The sequence below is a fragment of the Pteronotus mesoamericanus genome, unplaced genomic scaffold, assembly GCF_021234165.1.
Source record: "Pteronotus mesoamericanus isolate MK-2021 breed Mesoamerican mustached bat unplaced genomic scaffold, CSHL_Meso_final scaffold_85, whole genome shotgun sequence".
NCBI lineage: Eukaryota > Metazoa > Chordata > Mammalia > Chiroptera > Mormoopidae > Pteronotus > Pteronotus mesoamericanus.
The window spans coordinates 37,338,442-37,365,507 of NW_026555329.1; the positions used below are offsets into that span (position 1 = coordinate 37,338,442).

Here is a 27,066-nt window from a genome sequence, read left to right on the forward strand (position 1 = left end):
GGGTGGAGAGCTGGTGAAAGGAGACGAGAGGCAGGTTTCCTCAGGAGTCACTGCTGTTTACGCCACTGTGCGCAGCAACAGCTCAAGTCGGCAGGACAAGGGGACTGCGTGGACGGAGAAATTCTCATCTCATGGAAGGCACGGCAGATGATCTGCTATAAAACTGTGCTGACAGCTCCACCATTATCCTACTACATCTGTGATCTTGTCCCATTTTTCTGGTTATATCACCAAAATTTAACACCCCAAATTAGAAGCACAGGGTATGAGAGTTGAAAAAGTTCTCAGAGTCTAATGCAGGGCAGCCCTGATATGGTCCCTTCTGTGTTGCTGGGGACAAGTAAGGCTTGACCTCGCCACATCCCAAAGTGGAACATTTCTCACCCGCAGCTCAAAGTGTTCAAAGTGCTCCCTCTCTTGTGGGAGACCCACCCGCAGCCTCCCAGCCCCTCCGCCCTCGGAGTCCCACAGAGTGACTCTAACTCCTCTCCACAGTAGTGTCCACATTCAAAGAAACCACCACATTTCCACCAATTCTTTTAAATATTCTTTTCCATACCTAGTCACAGTAAGGACTTAGTTTTTGATACTTACTGAAAAACTTAATTTTTAAAATGATCTGTCAGAGCATGTGGGAGTAGAAAGGCACAGTATTTCAGTTCTATTTGGCCATATCTGTTGCCTCAGATGATGGTAACTTGAAAGACACAAAATATCTACTTTTTTTCATACTGTTTTAGCACTATTAACAACGCTTTTACTTTAGCATCAGAGAACAAACAATCTAACACAATCAATTGTTACACTGATCTTTGAATAACAGTAAATTTAATTATTCAGCATTTTTTAAATGAGACAAGCACCAGGCTTTATACACGTACCTTTGTATTTTAATATCAATGAGGAATTTAGGAAAAAATATGAAATAAGAAAAGCATGAAACACCACCCTTATCAACACACACGCACAGATACACATCCTAACACAGGACTACAAAGTACAGCCCGAGATGAAGAAGGTGAACTGGACAGGAAAGAGAAGCTGAAATGGGCTTGTGGATGAAGGACCATTTGTGTTCGTCAATTCACACGTTAAGGAGTGAGACAAAGATGCACTGGGAAGGCCTGGGGAGAGCCTGGACACGACTGAGCGTGTGATGCACAAAGTTGGCAGCGAAATGGACGACACGTGGGGGAAGGGGAGGCATCCTGAGGCCCAAAGGAAACCCTGCTGTCTACTCCATGGGGACGGACTCCGTCAAAAGAGCCTATGTAGCTACTGGTGTCTCCAAAGGGACTGGTCAGCCCAGAACGAGCAGGCAGAATATTCTCTAGATTTTACTTTATAAAAGAAGAGAGATGAAACATTGGTAGATGGGTAATCCTTTCCTCTCCTTATGACAGACATAAGGTCTGTCAGAAGCCACCACGAAGGTCTTCAGCCTTTTAGCCTCAGACAGTCACAGCCGCCATCTCATCTTCCTCCAGAGTGTCAGTGAAGGATGAAGCTGCGCATGACCTGAAAGCTTTCAGTAACCAAAAGGAATGACTTGAAGTCATTTTACCACCTCAGGAGAGGGCCAGATTCTCAGGGACATGCGTGGGCTGCACAGGGCCTTGAGAAGGGATCGTCTCTGGCAAGACAAGACCAAACCCACGCAAAGCCCAGGACATGCCCGAGAAGAGTTCTTCCAAGTCTTGAGATGCCCACGGCAACAGCCTTCCTCTCACCCAGTCCGGGCAGGCGCCCTTCCCGGTGGGAAAACTTCCGTCCTCACACACCAGTGAGGCCGCCCCATCATGAGCACCCAAGCGATGAGCCTTTACAGGGAAGAAAGTGGCCACAGCCGTTCTTACCATACACGCTGTGCTCCAAATGTCAGCAGGTGTACTGTAACCTGCTCCTATTAAAACCTCTATGGATCTATACTGCCGTGTCTGGATATCTTCAGTGAAGTGTTTATGCTGCAACAGAACAGACTGCATTACCGGGGAGAAACACACTAAAAACAAAGACAAAATATCTTCTAACACGTGACCACAACCAAACTGTTTTAGAAAGAAAATTCTACTTACCACCCAACAAGCATTTCCCAGGTCAGCAATTTTAACTCTAATTTTATCAGCATTCCGTGGATCCAGGGGATTCACCAACAGGTCAGCCGCCCGGGTTTTTGCTGGCAGGAGCAAACAGCAGGACGGTTAGTGAGAGGAGGAAGTGGTTTGCATGTGTGCACACAATGATTGCTGGGCACAGGGCCTTCTTTTCTAGAAAAGTGAGGGGATGATCATTTAGGCCTATAATCCTGTAAGCTGAACTAACAGAATTTGAAGTTTGTAATGTCCATCTCTAAAAACGTTTCACAGACGGGAACACAGCAGGCTGCCCAGGGACCCCACGGATACTGCCTTGCCCTTTCTCCTCTGTCCCCAATTCCTTCGCTCCTTGGGTCAGCCCGGCTCTGCCCCCTTCTGTGTGCTCCTAGCTGCTCGTCATATGACAGCCCATTCCCTATCGGACCACATCTAGCTCTGCGCATTATCATGCAGGACGGAACGGCACAGAACGTGCTGCCCGGGGCGGCCAATCCTTCCAGAGTGACGAGTGACGCACAGTTCATCCAGCACCCACCCCCCTGCCCCGCCCTCTGCCTGGGCTGGCCTCAAGGGTTACACGGTGGCTGATTTACAAATACAGATTAAACAAATCAATCCTGGTGTAGCTTTGAACAAGGAATATTCGAGAAGAAAGATTTCTTGATACGGCGTGGTTCTTAAAGGGCAAACCTCTGAAGGTCTTCACAATGGTCCTGTCAAATAATAGGCCCCTCCCCGCGGCCAGGTGGCCCTGAGAGGATCTCAACAGCAGGCCGCAGGCCAGGCCTCTCAGGGCTCCCAGGACGAGAAGAGCTTCCTAGACAAGTTCGGACCAGGCCTGCATCAAGCACAGTTAACCAGGGGCCAAGAGACAAAGGAAATAACTCAGTGAGGCCCAGACAGAAATCCTCAAGTTCAGTTCGCACCTTCATTGAACCTCAAATTGACCACAGGCTCGGATTTCTGGAAAGGATGAGATACAACCATGGCTTTTATTTTAGGATTCTAAAGTGGTATTTACAGACTGAACAGTAAAGTGCATTCAATGCAGAACATTAAATCCCCTTTTGTTCACTCAAAGCTGGGCACTGCTAAAATGAACCAAGCTTCCTTTTGGCTACATCTGTGCCGTGAAGCCACAACACCGAAGGAGGCTGGTTCCTCACACCCCCCGAAGCAGCGAGGCCAAGCTGTACTCACTCTCTGCAGGGCAGTGGGCAGGCAAGGCGCCCAGGACCCACAGCACAGACACAGATCCCCCAGAGGGGCCAGAGGATGCAGAGAAAACTCTGGTTAACATTTGAACCCTCAAAACCCATTCCTCAGGTTGTGCATCAACCTGGGCCGGCAAGGCTCACATGTTCCCTTCTCGCTATCTGCCCTAAGCCCACTTCCCTCTTTGTAAAAAGGCCGGTCCACCATGGGGCCCCATCGAAGGCCAGATATGAGCTGAGAAGCAGCAGCACAGACATGAGAAGGAAAGCAGTCCAGAGAGCCAGCCACACAAGGAGGCAAAATGTATACAGTAAATGAAGGACAGGTTGAGAAGAGAGTTCCCGGACAAACATAAAAATGCTGACCTGATGGATAGATGGGCAGCAGGAAAAATGGCTAGATAAAGCCTCATGTCACTTGATCAAGGAGAATCAGCAGGCAGGAAAGTGAAATCTGAGGTGTACAGAACTGGATTCAAATCCAAGTTCCAACACCGACAAGTTTTAAAACTCTGGCAAATGACTTCAACTGTTTGAGACTCAGTAAAAAGGAGGAAGAGGGTTAGGAACCACTCCTCCCCAACCCCAACGCGCACCCCAGCACAGGAGGGCCAAGGCTGCATCAGGCTGGCTCGGTCCCGGGCCTCTGCGCACCCGCAACCAGGCAGGACACCCGTCTCCAAGGCTGAAACTCCTGACTGGCCAGTGAAGAGCCAACCCTGCTTCCATGATATGCCCTTATCCTCCTGGTTCAGATGTGTAAATAGTGACCATCTCACAAACGGTACTATGGAATTTATCTTAAAGATGTAATTGTGTAAGAACACAGAGAAGGTAAAAGAGAATCTCCTTACGTTTCTGACTTCCTTTTCTCAGTGTGGTAATTACCTCTGCTAGGGTACCTGACTGCAACAGTCCGAAAAGCCCATTTAAACACAGTGACATTCACGCCTACTGCACAATCTGGCCAATATTACCTCAACCAAGGAGGGGGCAGAGAGTGGAAAGAGAGAGGTGGGAAGATTTCACTTCAGGAAGGCGTGAGGCCCTTAGGTCATTTCTGACAAGCTGGTCTCTGGGTGACATTGTACTCATTCCAGGTGAAGGCATCGCTCAGAGCGATGGAACAGTTGCCCTCACTTACCTGCAGGGCACTGCTCCAGGCCCCCACTGATACTTTACAGTTTAAAACGTTCTTATGGGGGAGGCATGAGGTTCAAGCAGCAAAACTGGGAGATTCAATGCCCAAACCTGACCCATTTGTTCCCCAAACAGTCACTGAGTCCCTTTTACATTCCAGGCGCTGTCCTGGCACTGGGAACAGCGTCAATGAGACACAAGAGGTTCACCCATCACACCCCGAATTAGGACTCTCATGAACTGGCTAGGAATAGGGGTAATTAAGTAATTAAAATGATTCACACACCATGTCAGCTGGCTCTATATGCTATGAAGAAAAACAAAGCCAAGAAAGGAGCTGGATAATGGTGAGGGTGTTCGGGGAAGGTCTTGTCTTTGGCTGCGCTGCCGGAGGAGAAGCCTGAATGGAGAGAGGCATGGAGAGGCGAAGTTCCCGGCAGAGGGAGAGCAAGGGTGACGTGCACAAAGGCACCAGCTAGTGCGCTGGTGCTCTGGGGACACCGGAGAAATAAGCCAATGCGGCAGATACGGAAGGAGCACAGGAAACACAGCTGCCAAGGAACAGACTGGATAGAGCTTGTAAGCTTTAGGGAGCTTGCCTCTGGGTGTATATTCTAAGTGGGAATATACTAGAGATGGGAGCGGGGGTGGGGAATGATGGGATGTGCTTTGAAAAGCCCTCTCTCTGGACTGCTCTACAGAGAATGGCCTACGGAGCAGGAGTCAAAGTGAGGTGAGCAGGGAGTCTGTGTCATTGCAGCTGGGCAAGGGCTACTATTAGGTGAGAGTGAATGGATTCAAAATATACCAATATGCTTGCAGGGGAAGCCAACAAGACCACTCTGCTCCAGGGTCTCTGTCCTTCAGATGTGATGAGCCAGGATCTAGCAGCTAATAAGCCAAGAGGAATCTTGCTTCCTCTTCTCAGCCTTCAATGGCTACCAAATTATTCCAGGGAAAGGTGCACATTTTTCTAGCCTGTTACGTAAGTTCTTCTTCAATCTTCTTCTGACCTGGTCTTTTCTTCAACTATTCCCTAATGTATACACTCTGGTGTAATGACAAGGATTTACACAAATTCTAAATAAAGCTCGTTTCTCTCGCCTCATATTCGTGTAGTACCAAGTGGCCATCTACCGGCCTCCAGGCCATACCCCTTCCATGCTAGAGGTTGCCCATGGTTATGAAACCACCAGGCTGAAAACCAGAACCGAGTGCCTCCAAACAAATGAGTGGATCAGGAGATCCTGTCCCTGCTATGTCCCTAGAATTTAACAATACCGAAAACATCTGCCTGCTCAGAGACTGGGATCAATGAAAATAAATAGACCACCTATTTCTCCCTGATTCATCCAACAGACAGGGTGCGGGGGTGGAATGTGTGTTAGAGAGTGTTAAAACTTTGACTGTAAATAGAAAAAGGTGGGAGGAAGGGAGGAGCAGAAGAATATAACCAGCTATCAGTGATTTGTTTGTTCATTACTCAATAAATGTTTATCTTAGCATCAAGTTAGATGCTGAGGATATAAAAATACACAGCACTTTCAAAGAGTCTACGTCCTAGTAAAGAGAAAGATAATGGAAATGAACACGACCATACCGTTAAGAAAAGGATGACCAGCAGGAAAAGAAGGGAAAGGGAACAGGGCACGCTGGGGGACACCAGGAGGACTTGTGCTTGAGCTGCCACCTGACAAAAGAACGAAAGTTTGCCAAAAGGATGGACAATGGATAAACAGAAGGAAATGTGCCACGCCCGAGGAAAAGCATAAGCAAAGGTACAGAAACATGAGCAAACATGTCCTGTGCACATATACACTCTTTATTTTGTCTCGAAAATAAACCAGGAAAAAGCTATGCTATACCTGGTGACTGAAAGTGTCAGAAGCAGGGTGAGGGTAGCGTGAGAGTAAAGAAGACACACACAGAGGTGAATTCTTCTTTAGATGAACCTATGTCCCAAGTGAAAGCATCTTAGGAGTACCTTCAAAAAGTTTTGCTCCGAGTAAAGGTAAACAGGATGAGAATACCCTTACTCAAGTGCAAACAAAAACAACAAAAAACCCCCACATCTTTAGGAAGATTCACTACAGCCAATGAACAGCAAAGGCAGCTCCGCAGGTCTCCCACCTGCTGAAAAGGAGCTGCAAAACTGGCTGGGCAATTGGTACGGTTGGCTCATCCACAGGCTCTGCGTGTGTTATACACACTCTTGTCAGCAGGGAGGCCTCTTGAGCTTTCCACTGTGGGCCAGAAGGGCAGCCAACGGCGATCCCCAGTGCTTGACACTGGCAGAGATGTGTCACACGGCATTTGCTCTTATGTAAGGGCTTGATATAAGTCATCATCATCACATTTATAACTATGCCACTTCCTTTAAAATTTCAATAGCTGAGTCCTATAAACAGGAACAAGTATCAAAAACGCCTCTTTCTCAATATAGACAGAGAGCAGGCACATATTTCCTTAAACAGAAATGAAATGAACCAAAAACCAAAAACTAAATATTATACTACCAGATGGAAGTACGAATTATAAATTGAAATACACATTCTAGAAAGCTGCAGGCGTTACGTTCTTAGACTTGTAAGGATTTTGCAAATGTATGATGTCACTAACTAAATATAGAAAGAAAGAAAAGCTCAGAAATGGCACTTGATATGCAGAGGGGAAGAGAAAGTAGCACAGAATATATTTTGCATTACATATTCACAAGTACAACCGTACTAAAATGAAAATGGCCAGGGCATACACACATGGCTTCACCACCTCTAGCCAATTCCCTTTGCAACATTTGTCAAGTGTGTGACACTCAGTCCACTGACCGCAGATGCCTGATGGGGAGGGACACTTACTTTTTGGCAAATCGCCAGTGCTGGAGGCTGAAACTGTCCTGCTTCTGTCATGGGATGGACTGCTTTCCTCATGCTCAGTAAGCGGGGATCCCTCAGAAGGCGCAGAGCCACAAGCCACAGGTTCTAGGGGCCCGGAGAACAATGATGTGGAAAACTCTGGAAACTGTGACTCAGGTATTTTATGTCGTCCATTTGGCAATTCACCATTGAATTGTTCATAGGAGCTGCTGTATGTGTAATCACTTTCTGCATTTGGCTCATCAAGGTTATATTCCTCCGGGTTTGGGCAATCTTCTTCATCATCGTCTTCATCATCTAGCTGCTGTTCCAGTAGGAATGGGCCATTCTCAATATGGCCATTGGTTTTGGGTGATTCTATCCATGTAGGGTCTATGTTCTCAAGTTCCTGTTCAACGTCGTCTTCATCTTTCTCAATGTTTTCTTTCTCGGCATCTTCTTTCTCTTCCTGATCCTCAGCTTCACCTTAAAAAGTTGATGAGTTAAGAGTTAGGATTTGTTACTCTCCTTGACACAACTGCCCTAGGCACTTATCTCCTTGAACAAGATGTATTTCTGAACGTGCTTAATGTATGCGCTACATGGCAAACACCACTTGGCTCTCAGGATAACGTCCTCAGGTTTTTAAAATCTTTGTTTTTTGGCCCTGGCTGGTGTGGCTCAGTGGCTTGAGCACCGGGCCTGCAAACCAAAGGGTCATAGGTTCGATTCCCAGTGTAGGGCACAGGCCTGGGTTGCAGGACAGGTCCCCAGCAGGGGGCACACAAGATGCAACCACATATTGGTATTTCTCTCCCTCTCTTTCTCCTTCCCTTTCCCTCTCTAAAAGTAAATAAATAAAATCTTTTTAAAAAACTTATTCTTCATTTATTACACAACTGTCCTCTTATTAGAAAAAGTTAGTTTTGGGGGAGGGGAAACGACTAATAGTTGCATTTCCATTTCTACCATCTCCTCTATAATTTTCACAAAAGGTTTTGTGGGTACATTACTATTAGGTAAAAGGTTAACTACAAAATAAAAGGCAATCGTTAGCATGACAGAGACATGGAATTTCTCAGACATTTTCCATTTTTAAAAAAGTTTGTGAAATACTAACATATTTCTGGCATACATTTTACAAATGAACTACCAGACTGTTCCCTGTATTCCCAAATAAGGAGTTAAAGATAATCGTCCTTCTGTCTGAAGCAGCAGCACCAAGTCAACCTCTGTGACAACCTGCAGGGAGGAGGCAAGGAGCCCCCATGAATGAAGCCCCTAGGCCCTCTCCGCAGCCCCTCCCGGGGTCCCACTGACCGCTGTCATGCGCAGTCTCTCCCTCCGCAGCCTCCTCTAATCCTGTGGTTTTTAGTTTCACCTCTGGGTGGTACACATCATCTTGCTCGTTGGAAGGTACAGTTGATGTGACGTTTTCTTCTATTATTTTCCTTTCGGCTTCGCGCTCCAATTCTTCTATTTCCTGCAGGCGCTTTTCCAGTAACTCAGCCTGCCTTTTCTGTTTCTTTTTCAGTTTTTTCTTTTTGTTTTTAGAAATTTTTCCTATCTACAACATGTTAAGAAAATACCACAGGTCAGTTTGCTTATTTTTAAAGCACTACACAACAGTATTAAGTGCAGGCGGCGTGGCAAATGCCAACACAGTCCGTTTTTTCAGGTCTTATTCAATTAAAATCACATGCCCGGACATGAGATCCACCTGGTAGCTAGGTTACAGTCAAATCAGAAAAAAGAAACCAGAGTAATATCAAATAATGGGACTGCTACCAGGTTCTACCCTCACAGGGGTAGAGCTTAAATCCAATTAAGTCTTTCTCAGTCAAACTCTGGGAATAGCTGAATATGCTGAGATACTCTTCCCTTTAAACAAGCGCCTCTTGGAGTTTTACAAACTGCTGCCTGTGTACAAAGTAACAATGTCCCCCCTCCTTACTGTCTGACCCAGCTGTCTGCCAAAAAAGAAACGCCTGTCAAAACGCTGTATTTCATTCATGGCTGGTCAACAGCACTGTTTGTGTTTTCGTCTTACACACTGAGCTGTTATCAACAGCCGAGACTGCACGAACATAAGAAATGAGCATATGAAGGAAAAGAAAAAAAAAGCCACCATTTCAGTCTGTCTCCAACAACAGCCACCTGACGTGGAAAGAGTGAGCCTCCAGTTCTCACAGAATCAATAATCAAAACGAGCTGCTGCAGGCACCGGAGAGCCGTGGGAAATGGTTCGGCAGCTGTCACGGCCCTGGGGGGCTGCGGGGCACCGTTACGCAGCTCCCCCTTGTACTGGGACTTCCATTCCAAACTAAGGGCCGTTGGCAGCACTCTGAACTTCTGGACATTTCCTTTCAAATAATTTCGGTTCACAAAGCTTTTTTAAACTTTGTAGGGGACCCATTAACTCGAGATATATACACATTCTATCATCTTCTGGAACCAAGCAGGGTTTGGGTCTGTCGCGACTGGATTTAATTGCAGGCAGCCTGCTTCATCTGATTGGACTTACTGTTTTCACAGGACCAAAAAATAGATCATACTCTCATATTTAACTACTGGATGGAAGAAAATTAGAACAGCTTCAGAAAGGCAGGTAACTTGGAAGCCAATGAGAAAAATAAGGTAAAGTGTTTTCAGAATAATCGCACTTCAAACTCTCCCTCTATTACCTCACATTTTACCAGGCTTGGCCAAAAGCACTCCAAAAAGTATGTCAGGAAAACGAAAATCAAACTTGGAACAACTCTATAACACTAAAGATCAGTTCAACTTACCAAAACAGTATGTCTCATACATTCAAGGATACACATCATGTAAACATACCTGTCTTTTATACTAATATACATTAGGATATCTGCGATTGAAAAAGGGACCAAAAAAAAAAAAAGTATAGCCATTTCTCCCAAACAACCCTTCAGTGGAAAACAGTTGCAGAAAGGAACAAATTAATGTTATAATTTGAAAAGTTCAATAATAAGCAGTTGCTTTTAAGTATATGTACTTACAGGTTTCTGCTGTGGAGCCGTACTCACTAAAACAAAGTAAAATAAAATTACTGTTTAGAGGAAAATTGATACATATCTTTATGTAGGTAATTTGAATTGTAAAATGAAATAATTACTGCCTTTTAATGGCTATCCAACTTCAACAACTGTTAAATACTAGAGCTTCTGAGTCAGAGATTGAAAGTGCGTTAATCCAACTCAAATAAATAAATTCTTTAAAAACATAGCAGTAACTGTTCAATATAGAGTATTTCTCTTACTTATCTAAAATTAAATAATCTTCTTCATTTCAAAAAGTTATCCCAAAACACTGACTGATCCCTTAAGAAAATGGAGTTCACTAATGTGAATTATTTGAATCAAATTTGCTTTATAAATAATGAAATGAATTTAGATTAGATGTACATCTATGATTGAAAACTATTTTTAGCAAGTTTGTACAACTAAAGTAAATCAACTACTGGAGCAAATATTCTAGAAATCAAATGACCAGATCATGCCAGCATCAAAAGCTTGACAGACTATATGCTCCCATGCTCTTAAAAAAACACCCTGATGGGAGAAAGTAAGAGTCAGAGGAGCTGTGTCTCCCAAGAGCCCAGCTAGTCGCAGGGCCGCAGCCTTTTAGCCTCCACCCTTGCCTGACACACGAGCGCACACAGGACGCAAAGAGAGGGTGTGAGCAGTCTATACCTCACTGCCACCCCTACAGTAAGTGAAAATCAGAAATAAAGCTTTATACACCAACACTGAAGTCACTTGGTCTTTTCCCACCCCGGAATCTTCTGTAACTGAGTCCAAACCACCAGTCAGACTCTGACTGATGAAGCTATGCTCACTGGAGACTAGGAAGCATTCTGATGACTATACGCTGGCTACATGAAACCTGCTATTATACTGTTCTGCAGAGGAGTGGGCAACAGAATAAAATGTTCAAATGTAGATGAAGCAGCAGGTAAGAATTTAATGACCTTTTAAGGGAGAACAAAGTTAAGTAATTCAAATATTAAACTATACAAGGGGGATCCAAAAACACCAGAATTTATTTATAAAAAATTGTGTATTTATTTTTACATGTTTAAATTTCAGTCACCTTCCAAGTACTCTCCATTTGATGTAATACACATATCAAGACTTTTTTCACACTGCTCGAAACAGTTTTTGAACTCGGTGATTGTGATGCCTTTAATGCTTCTTCCATTTTTTGTTTCACCTCTTCCACATCAGCAAAACCGTTACCTTTGAGGACTTTTTTAATCCAGGAAAAAAAAAAAGTCACTCAAGGCAAGATTGCGTGAAGAAAGAGGGCAGTTTTTGGTCAAAAACTGCTGACCACTGAGCATGGTGTGGGCAGGTGCACTTGTAAATCACCCATCATGAAATGGGCAGACATACAGGAGTCTTCAGAAAAAATCCACTGAAGCTGAACACAGCCTCTCACACCACCACCAGCTGGTGCGCTGATAGAGATGGGTTCCTAGAACACTCACCTAGCGGAGGAAGCCTATGCTATGAGTGGCCCACTCTCCAGAAGATAATTCTGGTTTTTATGGGTCCCCCTTGTAATTTAATTGAGATATCTTCCTTCTCAAGAAAAAGGTCTAGCTATTTCTATCACTCAGGCTCTTACGAAAGTTCCTAATATGTACACATTTGCCGCAATTGCCTTCAATGTATAACTCCGAAGGCTCTCAATATCCTCAAGTGACTGAAACAAAGCTGGCTCAGCTCCCTTACCTGCAGACCCAGAAGGAGGAGGAGCTCCAGCTTTCTGCCACTCAGTGGCCTCGGCTGCCATTCTTCGCACATATGCATCATCCACACACATCAAGATGTTTTCCGGCTTTATGTCAGTATGAATGATCTTGCACTTACTGTGTAGATAATCTAACCCCTGAAGTACCTGACCATAGTAAAATTAAGAAAGGAGATGAGTTATCTATATCTTTATTACTCAACATTTATTTGTAAAATAGATAATACTGTCACAAGGCACAAAATTTGACAGAAAAGGATATTTAGTAAAAATACCCCCCACCCCCAGCTCTTTCCCACAAGCAACCAATATGTATCATTCTGGAGATAATTTATGTTCAGAGAAACAAATATATCTCTATATACATCTCTATATATACTTTTAAAATAATATTATTGAAGATTAGGACTTCCGGCCAAGATGGAGGCATAGGTAGATACACTTTGCCTCCTTGCACAACCAAAAGAAGGACAACCACCAATTTAAAAACAAAAACAACCAGAACTACCAGAAAATCGAACTGTATGGAAGTCTAACCACCAAAGAGTTAGAGAAGAAACATTCACCCAGACCAGTAGGAGTGGTGGAGATGGGCAGCTGGGGTGGAGAGGAGGCGCTACAAGGCAATGGCTGGCTGACAAAGTGGTCCCACATTTGCATGCAAACTGGGAGGAACAAAGGGCTGGGGGGGCGGGCGGTGCAAAACAGACCATTCAACCCAGGGTTCCAGTGCGGGAAAAGAAAGCCTCAAAACCTCTGGCTGTAAAAATCCATGGGGGTTGAAGCAGCAGGAAAAACTTCCAGTCTCACAGGAGAGTTCGTTGGAGAGACCCATGGGGTCCTAGAATGTACACAAACCCACCCACGTGGGAATCAGCGCCAGAAGGGCCCGATTCACTTGTGGATAATGGGGAAAGTGACTAAAAGTGTGGCAAGAGCCAAGAAAGCAGCATTGTTCCCTCTGACTCCTCCCCCCCCCAACAGCACCCCTCCCACCTACAAGCTGAGAAATGGCTTGCCCTGCCCTGGTGAATAACTAAGGCTCAGCGCCTTCCAACGTTTAACAGGTGTGCTGAAACAAAGAAATATGGCCCAAATGAAAGAACAGATCAAAACTCCCGAAAAAATACAACTAAGCAATAAAGAGATAGCCAACCTATCAGATACAGAGTTCAAAACATCGATAATCAGGATGCTCAGATAAATGGTTGAGTATGGTCGCAAAACAGAGGAAAAGTGAAGGCTATGCAAAGTGAAATAAACAGATACATAGGGAACCAGCACTGAAAGGAAGGAAACCCAGACTCAAATCAAGGATCTGGAACAGAAGGAAGAGATAAACATTTGACCAGAACAGAATGAAGAAACAAAGAATTCAAAAACATGAGGAGAGGCTTAAGAACCTCGGGGACAACTTTAAATGTTCCAACATCCAAATCATAGGGGAGCCAGAAGGAGAAGAGGAAGAGCAAGACATTGAAAACTTATTTGAAAAAACAGTGGAGGAGGACTTCCCCAATCTGGCCAAGGAAGTAGACTTTCAGAGAGTCCTAAAGAAGTTGGACTACAGGAAGCACACACCAAGGCACATCATAATTACATTACCCAAGATTAAAGATAAGGAGAGAATCTTTAAAGCAGCAAGAGAAAAGGAGACAGTTACCTACAAAGAAGTTCCCATAACACTATCAGCTGATTTCTTAAAAGAAACCTTGCTGGCAAGAAGTATTCAAAGTCATGAAAGGCAAGGCCCTATATCCAAGATTACTCTCTCCAGCAAAGCTATCATTCAGAATGGAAGGGCAGATAAAGTGCTTCCCAGATAAGGTTAAGTTAAAGGAGTTCATCATCACCAAGCCCTTAATATATGAAATGTCCAAGGGACTTAGCTAAGAAAAAGAAGATGATTAAAACTATGAACAGTAAAGTGAGAAGAAACTCACAACTAAAAACTGAACCTAACAAAAACAAACAAATTAAACTAACAGCTAGAATAGGAACAGAATCACATGGAGGTTTATCAGAGGGGAGGGGGCAGGAGAAATGGGGGAAACGGTGCAGGGAATAAGAAGCATAAATAGTAGGCACAAAACAGACAGGGGGAGGTTAGGAGTAGTACAGGAAATGGAGAAGCCAAAGAACCTACACGTGCGACCCATGGACATGAACTAAGGGGGTGCGGGGTGCTGGAGGGAGGGGGGGTGCAGGGAGTAAGGAAATAAAGCGGGGAAAAAAACTGGGACAACTGTAATAACATAGTAAAATACACTTCTAAATAAATAAAATAGCTTTATTGAGATGTTAAGTTATATGCCATACAATTCACCCTTTTAAGTGTATTTCTCAATGGTATTCAGATGTGCAACCACCACTTTCATCACCCAACACACACACTGTCCTCACTGGCAGACACTCCGCGCTCCCTCCCAACTTCTCCAGCCCTAGGCAGCCACTAATCTACTTTCCATCTTATTCTAGGCATTTATACAAATGAAATGATAAAAAGTGGTCTTTTGTAACTGGTATAACATTTTGTACACATGGATACGTCCATGTGTAGGATGTATCAACATGTCATCACTTCATCACTTCTTTTAAATGACAAATAACATTCCACTGGATATACCAAATTGTGTCTAGCTATTCACTTGATGGACACTGGGGTTTTTCCACTCTTGGACTACTATAAATAATATTGCCATACACATTCACATATAAGTTTCTGTGTGGATATATATTTTTATTTTTCTTGGGTATATACCTAGGAGTGCAACTGTTGGGTCATAGGGTAACCCTATGTTTAGCCCTTCGATGAACTGCCAAACTGCTTTACACAGTGGCTACACCACTTCACATTCCTGGCAGCCATGTATGAGGGTTCTGATGCCTTCATCATGACAAACACTTGCTCTCATTCTCTTTTTTATTTCAGCGACTACAGTGAGAGTGAAGAGTGTTACTCATTAATCTGCGTTTCCATGATAGCTAATGATGTGCATACATTTTTAATATTGAAGCAAAGGAAGTTGAAGTTTTCCTGGATTTATATCCACCCAAGAGGATATTTTCATTCTTTCCATAAACCGTTGTTTTTAAAATACAGATCACAATAAAAAATAAAATAAAAATACATTATCGTGTTCCTATTAGAAATTGTACATGCTCAATAAATATTAACATTGGGTAAACATCATTCAAACATTTTAAGTCATTTAGGGGTCTTGTCCACAATAGACAAGAAAGTGGGAAAAAGACAAGCAGAAGATCAGACAATACAGGATTAGAAAGTGACAATACAGAGGTTTCGAAAGGAAAATGGAAAAAGAAAGACCTGTCTCTCAAACAGGATGAAAATCCCCAATCTTTTTCCCCCTCCTTGTTTAGCCCCATACTATACTATGTGTTTGATATGTAGCAATAAACAGAGTTCCCTGCCTTCACGGGGTTTATATAGCTGACGTTTATCATAGAGCTCACCGTTTCATGCCAGGGGGAAAGAGGGGACTGGTAAAAAGAAACCCAGCTGAGTCATGGGCACAGCAAACACAGTTTAATATGTGGATGAGTTCCTAATAAGTAGTACCAGGAAATGTCAACACTTTCCTTAAAATATCTTTTCACCACTATCCCATCCTTCGAGTAGCCTTTATCTTTCCCTCTTAGGTCTTTCAGAGTTCTTAGGTTGTTTTGCCACGTGGGAGGCTGCACAGGTAAGAGTTCATGTGATTCGCTATCCAAATGTGTTCATGGGTGTTCTCTATGACGACGAGGCACTTCAGCAAGGTGTTCTCAGCAAGAATTTAAGATTCCAGATTTAAAAAATATTGCTATTGCACTCAACTGGGTAAACTTTCCTTAAGAAGCATAGTTTATAACATCTGACTATAAAAACGAGCAAAAGATTTCACCACTGGAACACATTAATTAACATAATGCAGATCCTTAAAGAAAAGAAAACCATTAAGAGACTTAAGAGACACAGCATTAAAACACACCCTTGAGAGTCACACTGTTCCCGAACGGCTGCCCACTCACTCATTCACTGGGAAAGTTGCTTTTAAGCTCTTTCATTAATTGTGCAGAGTATTTAAGTTACCTGACCATCCATTTTCATGTCTTTAAAATGGGAGAGGGGTGTATCTATTAGAAATAATCTGTGGAAAACATGAAAACAAGGTGTATCTTACAGGAAGCTCAAAATAAGTGGTACAACTGAACTAAGCCAGAAGACTTGCATTGATATTGACTAAATAACGATAACTCTAATAAGTCACGTATCAAACTTCTCCAGTCTCATTTCTCCCATCTCTATTATGAATGGTCTCTGCCTGATAAGTCCCCTGGTAATAAAATTCCATAACCTGATCCTGTAATTTCTCTTAATTCCGGTTATTACACTATTTTAAAAAATCTTTAGCTATAAGTTAAGAAGAATGGTTTTATTTTTTAAAATGTCATTTCTGTTATCAGCCAGTGAAGTTGAAAGCAATAAAGCGCCCCAAGAATCCAGAATCCAACAATAAACAATCTTACAACCATTTATGTAGAATTACTATGATGATGCAAAAAAAAAAAAATCAATGAATCAAGCTTCATGCTCAAAGATAGAGCTCCCCTTGTGAATTATGAAGAAGAGTTAAAAGAAGCCTTTACTAATTCCCCTTTGTCAAATCATAGCGTTTCTCTCTTACCTAAAACACATACATACTTAGCCTCAGCAGCAGGAGGCACCAGAGATCAGTCTAAACACAAATGGGCCAGTACCAGAGCTACATCCACTCAGGGAGCTCACACACCCTCCTGGGGCGACACAGGCCTTCCCCAGGGGAGTCGGCTGGCAGGGCGGAGGCCCTGCAGGCCAGTGAAGGCAGAGCCAGGGCTGGGAACAAGAGAAGCCCAGTTCTTGGTCAGGAACTAACTAGCCATGGCTCAGAGCAAATTTCTTCTCTCAAGTTCAGTGGTAAAATAAAAGGTTTGGTCAAGATGGCCTCTAAGGTTTTTTTCTATAGACCTAAGAACCGTGTCGGAGGTCATCTATTACTGGTGTTAGCAACACAAACCCGCTCCTTTCCACCACAGCTTGCTGGAAACAGCTCCTGAAATCTTGCAGATACAAAAGGAAGAGTAAAGTTGAGAGTAATGTGGAGACTTCCCTCGTAGGTGTTTCCCTGGGCCTACATGCACCCCACACCCCAGTGATGCTTCCCCGAAATTCTAAACTGCAAAGAGGAAGAGAACGAGAACAATTTTCCAAATTATCTTATGATTCTAGTCACAACATGGGGACTTTCTTCCTCCTCCCCTGAACAAAGGACACAGGGTGAGGAGACTTGGCCTGCCGCTCATTCCGTGGGTAAGGCCCTGCTAGTGCAGCTCCGAGGGAAACCCCACCAGCAGCCAGATGCACTGGCTGGGCACAGCAGAGGGGGCTGACCTTGAGCAAGAGCGCTTCACGGATATAATGGTTCCTGGTGGATGTGGAGGTGACACCAAAGGGGCTCTCTGCAGCCCACAAACTTTCTTAGGTGAAAAGCTAAAGTTCCCACTAGATTTCTCTTCCTCACTAGGGCAGATCTGAGATATATCCTACACACTGCTTCTGACAAGCATGACGTTAAACTGAATGAAGGAGTGTGGGAAACAGGACAAGAACTAGATACTCAGACCCAGATTTTAGTGGACATTGTCCCGAAATAGCTCTCTGCACCTTGCTCTTTCTGACTAGTGAAAATTAATGAGAAAACCCAGCAGCTCTACTTCTGAAAGTAGTCAGGACAGAACATAAATCCACTGTGCCCAGCACGCAGGCTGAGGAGCGATGAGTTGGGAAAGAGGCTCCACTCCTTTGGAAGGGAATGACTTCACCATATTTGTGAGTTGAGAAGCCAACATTTTGAGGAGAATTCCAACTTAGTACAGAATCATACATAACACCACACCAAACAATTCCAAGAATATAAATGTTTATCAATTTAAAATTAATCTTCTCAGCTAAAATTCAACAATACTGGCTTGACCGTAATTCATTCACTGATAACTAAGACTAGTGAAATAATCAAAATGGTAAATAAATACTATGTGTAGATAGAGTCCTTCAGTGGCAACAGGGGCAGAGCCACAGCTCTTGGTGTGCCTGTGGGTCCAGCGCCCCTCAGGAGGGAGGCTTGGAAAAGCGCTGCATTTTGAAAGTCCCATTAGCTGACATATTGCAGCCCATATTACAAACTGTAAATTACCTCTTAAATGAAACCTAATGGCTATACTTTTAAACAATTGCACTGCCAGCCCTACTGCTAAGGCAAAAACAAATGCACGCCACATATCACAAACAGAGACATGAATGCACACTTTGACAAATGCATGCTGTAATTTAAAATGCTCCCAAATCTTTCTATACAGACTTTTCACACCACCCTGCAGACAAGAGCATGGAAGCCGAAGTTCCACCACCTGGAGGCAAACCTCAGTCCCGCAGGCCCGGGAGCTGTGGGCGGGGAGGCCCCGGTCCTGCCTGTGTAAGGCCTTCTGCACAGTGCAGACACCGCCACCTGTGGCCTCGTAAGGCTGTGTTGAGGCCTCGATAGCATAATGCAAACAAAAAGCACTTCACCTGTGAGCGCCTAAAAGAGCATAACAAATGTTAGTGACTATCATGATAACATCAAAAGAATAATTTAAAAATCCAGGTGACTTTGCAATAATACTGGAAAAACTAGCAGTTAAAAAAGTCACCAAAATCAGGGTCTTGCCCTTACCAACCTTCACTGAGTGGCAAACAGTCATTTCTTTACAAGGTTTCTGTAAAGGGCATTGATTTTAAACCATAAAGTTTTAAAATGTAAGATGTCAGCCACTGTTTCAATTACATAAGAAAGTCAAAGCCACACTTAAAAAACAGCACAGGTGTTTAAAGAAGACTGTACCACAAATAACAAACACTGCCAACACAAGCACTGTTTTCCCTTTTTCAGCTTCAGAAATAAAAGCTAGATATAAAATAGACCTCAATAAAACTGACTTAAAAAGAAAAAAAGAAATGAAAGCTGCAGGGCAAATAGACAACCACAGGACTCCGCTCCTTGAGGCCAGAGAAGCAGCAGGCACCTGCGGGAAGGGGGTGGGTGGGGCGGGGGTGGGCGCCACGCTGCTGCCACAGCCCAGCATGCTCCCCATGCGCCACCGGGCGCCGTGTCTCTTACTGGGCATACAAGGTCACCACGGCTAAGTGAGGACAACTAAGAACGGATCAAAGGATTGATACTAGTATATAGGGGACCCTGGAAATGCAAATGATTTCATTGTCATCACTTTTAGAAAATAAACAAGTGGTAACATTTACCTATAAGCCTGTCAAATTACAGGACAGCCATTCTGTAAGGTCAGATTAAGAGGAACACGCACTTCATCTTTCATTTAAGAAAGTGACAGAGAGATGTGAAACACAACACATGACCTGTAGTTCCGAGATGCTCACAATGCAGCTGGGGAGACGCTATGGCTACTTGTTCTGGCCACACTGCTGGATGCTTTATCACGCACTAGTCCCTCACAATGCATCTCCACAAGAAAGCCATAAATTACGAATTATCATTCTCACTATACAAGTGAGGAAGCAGACTCACAGAGGCAAAGTAATTTGATCAGGGTCACAAAACAGTTAAGTGCCAAAGTTAGAATTTGAAATTAAATCTATTGCCAAGTCATGTACCTGCTATGCTGTCCTCTCTTCCAGTGGTTCTCAACGAGAGGGGGTCTTGCCTTCCTGAGGACATCTGATAAAGACCAGAGTCATTTTTAATTGCCACAGCTGGAGGTGGCAGCGGCTAATACAGTCATCTAGTGCGTAGAGGCCAGAGATGTTGCTGAACACCCTATAATCATAGGACAGGTCGCTACAATTAAGAACTGCCTAGTCCAAAATATCACCACCATGCCAGGGTTGAAACACTTTGGCCTTTAAGACCTGCAATTGTTAGGAAAGAACCAAAGACAGTCTACAGGCATCTTGAAGAGGGAAAAATATGACTCTTAACTGGGAAGTATGAGGAGCCTTCATCACAGTACTGGTATTTTGGTTGAGTCTTTAGCAAAAACATGGGCAGAAAAGAAAGCATGGTATTTTCAGCAGCCTAGGACTAAGGAAATTATCAAAGATGTGGAGCTAAAAAACAGCAAGGTGAGTACTCTCTCTGTAAAACTACCAAAGAAAATTAGTAAAAACTTATGATTAGAAGTTCTGGTAAATCGGCATATATTTATAAATGCTTGGGCCATCTTTGCATATTTGTAAGAAATTAGTGATTTGGTTGACTCCAGGAAGGAAACTGGGGACCTGAAGGACATATATTTTAGAACAGTTACGTGTATTGTATTACCTATTTAAAAGATCAACTAATTGACAAAAATTTCCCTGCCAGGTGATAAGAACTGAATCAGGGTTTGTAAGGAAAAATTTGGGCTGACACCAGATGGCAGAAGAAGGAAGAACAGTGATTTGACTCTTACTGAACATAGGCCGAGTATGATTCAAAGAAATTACATGCTGCTTGGCAAGAAGCATGAACTCTAAACCCAGACTATCTGGGTTTGAATTCCTGCTAGACCACTTAATACTCTTTAAGTTACTTCCTGACTAGGGGCAAGTTATTTAACCCCCCTATGCCTCGGTTCCACTTACATAAAATCAGAAAAGTAAAAATACCTATTTCACAGTTACTGTGAGAATCCAATGAATTAAAATTTGCAGAGTACTTAGAACTGTATTTGGCACACAATAAGCACTGAATAAATATGTTTAATTATTAATAGCGGTATCCTTTTACATTTTAATAATCTAATAAGGACGTTACCTTTATTATTCTCATTTATTTATGATGAAATTGTTGGCCAAAGTCCTTTAGCTAAAAGACTTTACTACTCCATATATTGCTTTATGAAAGTCAACAATGTTAAGCTTTAGACAACATGCAGTGGAAAACCACTAGAGGTTTATATATGACAAATATGAATTATTAAAGCAAAGCTTTACTTGGAAAGGTAGCTGCCAATGGGAAAGAGACTAAACTGGAACAGAAAAGTAGAAGATGGGCCGGACCCCAGGAGAGCAGAGAGCAGACTATGAGCCTGGGATGGTGGCGCTGAAGATGGAGGGGACATCAGTGTAAAAGACGAAGCACAGGAAGGATCAGAAGCCAGATGACTGGAGAAGACAGAAAGTGACAAAGCCAGAGGGATGACTGACACAAGGTCAGCTACACCTGACTGTGAAGGTGAAGGAGGCCACATGGAAAGATTTTTAGAAAGGTGGCCCTACTGTGTCTTGTTCTAGGAAGGGATGTAACTGTGAAGGTCTATTAATAAAGGATCTTCCAGTACTACCTAGGAGTCAAAAATACTAAACCCGTAGGCAGAATCAGAGGGAATCAAGGGAAACTCAGGTCCATAGATTATTAACTGGGAAATATAATAATTTACCACTTTGAAAGTTAAAAGCTTAGTGGAAAAAAAATCCAGATTCCATGATAATATTTTTCTTTTTTCTTAGAATTTTTATTTCTTTTTAAACAAATTTTATTTCTTTTTAGAGAGAGGGGAAGGGAGGGAAGAAGAGAAACGTCAATGTGTGGTTGCCTCTTGAGTACCCCCTAGTGGAGACCTGACCCGGAACCCAGGCATGTGCCCTGACTGGGAATCGAACAAGAGATCCTTTGGTTCACAGACTGGCACTCAATCCACAGAGCCACACAAGCCAGGGCACTTTTCTTAAATAAAATTAAAGATAGGTTTCACACTAAAACAAAACTTTTACTCACAAAGTCTAAAAGAACTGAGTGCAGACCACATAAAATCAAAATTTCACCTTGAAATTTTTCTAGAACAGTAAAGCACAAGAGCCCTTTAGCTTCCAAACCAGTGTATGTGAATCACAGGAGGATAATACATTCATTAAATCGAAATTTCTTCAATAAGCAAGTATGCATTAAAGTTCCATTAAATTCCAAGATTTCATCTTTAGGTTTACAGACTCTTCTATTGGGTTGACCAAAAAGTCTGTATGGTTTTTTCCATAAAATAAAAGACACATTTTCCATTTTCACCAATAACTTTGTTGATTTGGATATTTTGAGTATGGCAACTACCTTCTGCGTGGTATAATGTTCTCTATTAATATCTATTTGATCACTATCACCTTCAACTGGTCCCACGTAACCGCACAGCGTGGTTCAGTGAGAAATCTCCAGCATGAAACTTTGCAAACCACTTTTGACACAGTTGATCAGTCACAGCATATTCTCCACACACTGCACAAATATTTTTTTGCATTTCAGTTGCATTTTTACCTTTCTTGAAATAATAACACATGATATGCCAAAAATGTTGTGTATTTTCTTCCATCTTCAATGTTAAAATGACTACACAAAAATTCACCAATTTTGATGAGGTTTTTTAAATGCACGCTGATATGACAGCTGTCACAATACAATCTAACAAAATTGTTCTGAATGAAGTTAAAGACAACTAAGCGCTACCAGATCATCTTACAGAAAAAACCAAAGAACTTTTTGGCCAACCCAATACTTGTAAAGAAAGGCTAGATTTTGTTTCCCCATTCTGTAATACACAATAAATATCAATGATTCATCTGCTAATTCATCATGCTTTTGTATGGCTGAGCCTGAGTGGTGGGCACCTAGTGTGAGAGCAAACATCTTTGAAAGTGTAGGGGTTCAAGGGAATAATATCAACAGAACCTGTATGAAATAGATACAAGATAGTATTTCTAAAATTGTTGACTTTTTGTTAGAATATATAAATCTTTTTATATTTTTAGGGTTTATCAAAGATAATTAAGAACTTTTTGAGAGCTTTGACAAAGTGATATTTTCAGAGTTGCCACTAATATAAAGACTGACAAGGCATTTGGGGATCAAATAACTCCAATCACCATATTAATTTTCCCCCTCACCACATATCTTCTAAAGGAAAAGTATTGTTTTTCCACATGAGATATTAGCCATGTTAAAATAATGAATTAAAATGCTACTACCAAAACCTAGAAGGGAATATTATTAAACAAAAGCTGGCCAGAAATCCATTGTAGGCATGTATCTATACCTAACATAATATGGTGTATAAGTACAGTATCTCATTGAATAAGCCAATACAGAATGCCCTTCTCTCTACAACCCCTCTCCTCAAGTACATCTATAATATTAGAAGACAAGCTGCCAATTTACAGTATAAAAGGATAAAGAAAAATAAAGAGATAAATACACAGGCTGAATAAACAAAGTTACCTACACACAAATTCAAAAGCAAAATCTACGATGCCTTCATTAAACAAATTTTAGCAACAATTTTTTTATAAAATGGGTTTAAAACCTACTTATATACATGTATGGAAATACTATGTACAATTTTTTAAAGGATTTTATTTATTAATTTTCAGAGAGAGGGAAGGGAGGGGGAAAGAGAGGGAGAGAAACATCAATGTGTAGTTACCTCTCGCACACCCCCAGCTAGGGACCTAGTCCACAACCCAGCCATGTGCCCTGACTGGGAATCAAACCCGAGACCCTTTGGTTTGCAAGCCAGCATTCAATCCACTGAGCCACACCAGCCAGGGCTACGTACAATTGTTATGAATGTTCTTTGTTAGGCCCCTTTCTTTGAGATTTACAATTGTGAATCATTTCCCTATTCTTTTCCTGTTTAAGAATTCTAGACCAAGGCCTATATTTCAGGTCTGGAACCCTCATACAAATCTAGTTCAAGATCTAGACCTGGGGGAAAGGGACCAGCTCCAAACCACTTAGTCCTCTTCTCAAGCAACCAAAGAACCTCCTTGATCTACAAATTACTCTGAAGGGTATCCACAGTAATTATCTATTATATTAGAACAAGTTATTATCTTCAACATTCTTAATTTAGGCTGTAAGGGCAATGAGTGGAATACAGAGTGATATATTCCATTCAGAAAACTGAATCTGGTAAATTCTACAACAGAAGGAGACCTTCCATATACATACATTTTCATTTTACAAATATTTGCTAGAGTATCATTGCTGAACCAGATCCCAGCTGAACACTTTCTTTTGTCAAGGCAATTGAACAAAACGGAAATCTAATACAATACTGCTTATGTAACAAACATTCCCTATAATCTGTCATTTACCTTCATCCATTATCTAGAAATAGCAAATAAACAAATTTTTTATTTCTTTTGAATTATATGAATTACAAGGAATGAAGCAGGACATTTTATAATATGCTATCAGATAAAACAAATTTTCACTATACCATATCACTACCTTAAAAAGATCAATATGCCCCCAAAAATGTATGCCTCATATTTACATATTTCTTCCTTTACAAAACAGAATGGCATATCATTAAATATAAAACTGATTTAACAAGGTCAAAATGTTATATACTGTAACATACATCTATATGTTTTGAAAACAAAATTTATATATATTAAAGTATATATATGTACATGTTTGTGTGTTTTTAAAAAACAAAACAGGAATTCATGTTGAAAGTCTAGTTGGTTAGATACTAGTAAGCCTCACCTGTCGAATGATACTCTTCACACACCGTACTGGAAGGCCTTGATAGTTGGACTTGATGATCCACTTGAGGAGATGGTGGCCAAGCACTTCAAAGACCATGCAGACATCTGAGACCTGGTTAAGGATCATCTGTGGATACAATTCCTGAAGTGATGCATTAGTAAAAGCAGCATCACTGTGGCAACACCAATACTATCAATAACACCAAAAGTGGTAATTCGCTATTTCCCATCTAAATAAAACAATCTAACATTTACTAAGTACATATTATGTGCCATATATTATTTAATGTGTACTTTTAACAACCTTAGGAAATAATATACTTATCTCCACCGGAAACAAAGAGAGCAAACCTCAGCTGAAAGAACTGTCCTGTGCCACAGCCCCAAGGCGGCAGCACCGTGATCCCATCCCACACTTCCCTGTGCTCTCCTGCAGTTTAGAACACTCCTTGATGACCAGTCTTAAGGAATATGAACAAGACTAGAACCTCACAGTAATTGAGAAATAAAATAAGAACTCCTATCTTAAATGTCCAGCCTGCCTGCATAAATTCTACTCCGGGAGTCACATAACACACTTTATAAAATAGAAATTTACCAAACACAGAGAAGACATTTAATCTTTACCTTCAATAATATCCTTCATTGTGAACTAGATCAATTTAAATACTGTAGATAATTTTAAAGACTGTATGGTCACAATATAAGACATGGTATTAAGACCAACCTGTAATAATGAGATCTCAGGATTCCAGGGATTTTTTTAAAAATAGAAATTCTAGTTAACCACTGACACTCCAGGACCGTGGCCCACGATACGAATATGTTTATGTCATTAATACAGGAAGATTTAAAATGGCTCTGAAACCACCTGAGTATATATTTTATTCATCCCTGGAGGGCTACAGATAGGTCATTATAGAAGGTTAGTTGATTTAATATTTTACAATATCTACATCTATCACATCATCAGAATAACTACTGTTAGATACTTTTAAGAAAAATATTTCTACAATGTTGGAGAACACGTAAACTGCAGATTTATGCACAGATAATCTAACACCAGAAATTTCTTACTATTTCCCAGGCATATTACAAAAAACGCCAAACTAAGGACTATATTTAGTAATAGACACAGAGCCAAAGCCCAGAATTTCTACATTATGAGTGACCAAATCTTCTCAAATGCCGACAAATCTAAATTATGATGGTTTCTTATTTAACGGTATGAACAGTCACTAGAATGTATCTATTTTCCTACCTTCCTCCATTTACCTACACATCAGGTGGATTCTCCAAAGAAACCACCTCCCCTGTAAGCGGTCCCAGAAACTGCCTGGCACATCTGATGCAAGAGGAGGGGCTTCTCTGCCTGCCCATAAACGGGCCGGCTCAGCTGGAGAGCAGGGGCGCCGGAGGACCAGCTCTGCCTTTCCAACTCAGCAGCTGCAGAAATGATACTGACACAAACGGTGAGGTAGGCATTAGGAGTCACTGGTACCTGCTAGCACCCGTGTCCAATGTCTAGAAGAAATACAGGCATACCTCATATTATTGCACTTCACAGATGTTGCATTTTTGTTGTTGTTGTTATTATTTGCAAATGGAGGGCAAGGCTCTTCCTCCACCAACAGAAAGATCATGACGGACTTCACTGCAGTCGTCCGGAAGTGAACGGGCACTATCTCTGAGGTAGGCTTGTTATAAAAACCTCAAACATATCGGGTGTGAGGGGAGTGCTTCCCTAAGAAATGAAGACTTAGCAAATGAAGAAATAGGATGTTATTTTGTGGTTTAAACAGAGATTTAGCTTCGTCCTCAGGCTTCTGGAGCTTGAGCAAGACAAATACCAAAATGTTGGATTTCTTCCAGACATGATATAAAGATCAGGACGAAGACCATGGCTCTTGACCCTGGCACCCATCGGTCGCAGGGCTCAATATTCCCGGACCTTGAGAGATGAAAGTGTGGTGGTCATCCCTTGTCCAAGGCAGGTAAGCGCCAAGACACCTCGGGGATGCCTGAAACTACACGCAGTACCAACCCTTACATATACTATCGTTTTTCCTATACATACACATCTTCAATGTTTAATTTGCAAATCAGGCACAGGAGGAGATTAACAATAACTAATGATAAAATAAAGCAATTATAACAATATACTGTAATAAATGCTATGTGAATCTGGTCTCTCTTAAAATATCTTAATGTGCTGTACTCAATCTACTTCTTGAGGTGATATAATATTGAAATAAATGCCTGTGCAATGAGATAAACTGAGGTAAATGGCACAGCATTAGGCTATTTTGGAACACAAGCACTGTGACACCACCACAGTCAATGTGATAAGCAAGACAGCTAGCTACTAAGTGACTAAGGGGTGAAGTGGTATATGCAGTATGGATATGCTAGAC

General features: G+C 42.0%; 1 protein-coding gene across 4 annotated transcripts in view; it reads right to left on the reverse strand.

The window, feature by feature from the left end:
- SRPK2 (SRSF protein kinase 2) overlaps positions 1-27,066 on the reverse strand; it is a 223,180-nt gene that overhangs the window by 13,820 nt on the left and 182,294 nt on the right. For all 4 annotated transcript variants that reach the window (XM_054564087.1, XM_054564084.1, XM_054564086.1 and 1 more), the window contains 7 exons: positions 24,651-24,757; positions 12,060-12,225; positions 10,323-10,348; positions 8,623-8,869; positions 7,306-7,788; positions 2,076-2,176; positions 1,857-1,964 (listed from right to left, as the gene is read on the reverse strand). In XM_054564087.1, coding sequence (XP_054420062.1) covers positions 1,857-1,964; positions 2,076-2,176; positions 7,306-7,788; positions 8,623-8,869; positions 10,323-10,348; positions 12,060-12,225; positions 24,651-24,757 — 1,238 coding nt within the window. The remainder of the gene's footprint in view (positions 1-1,856; positions 1,965-2,075; positions 2,177-7,305; positions 7,789-8,622; positions 8,870-10,322; positions 10,349-12,059; positions 12,226-24,650; positions 24,758-27,066) is intronic.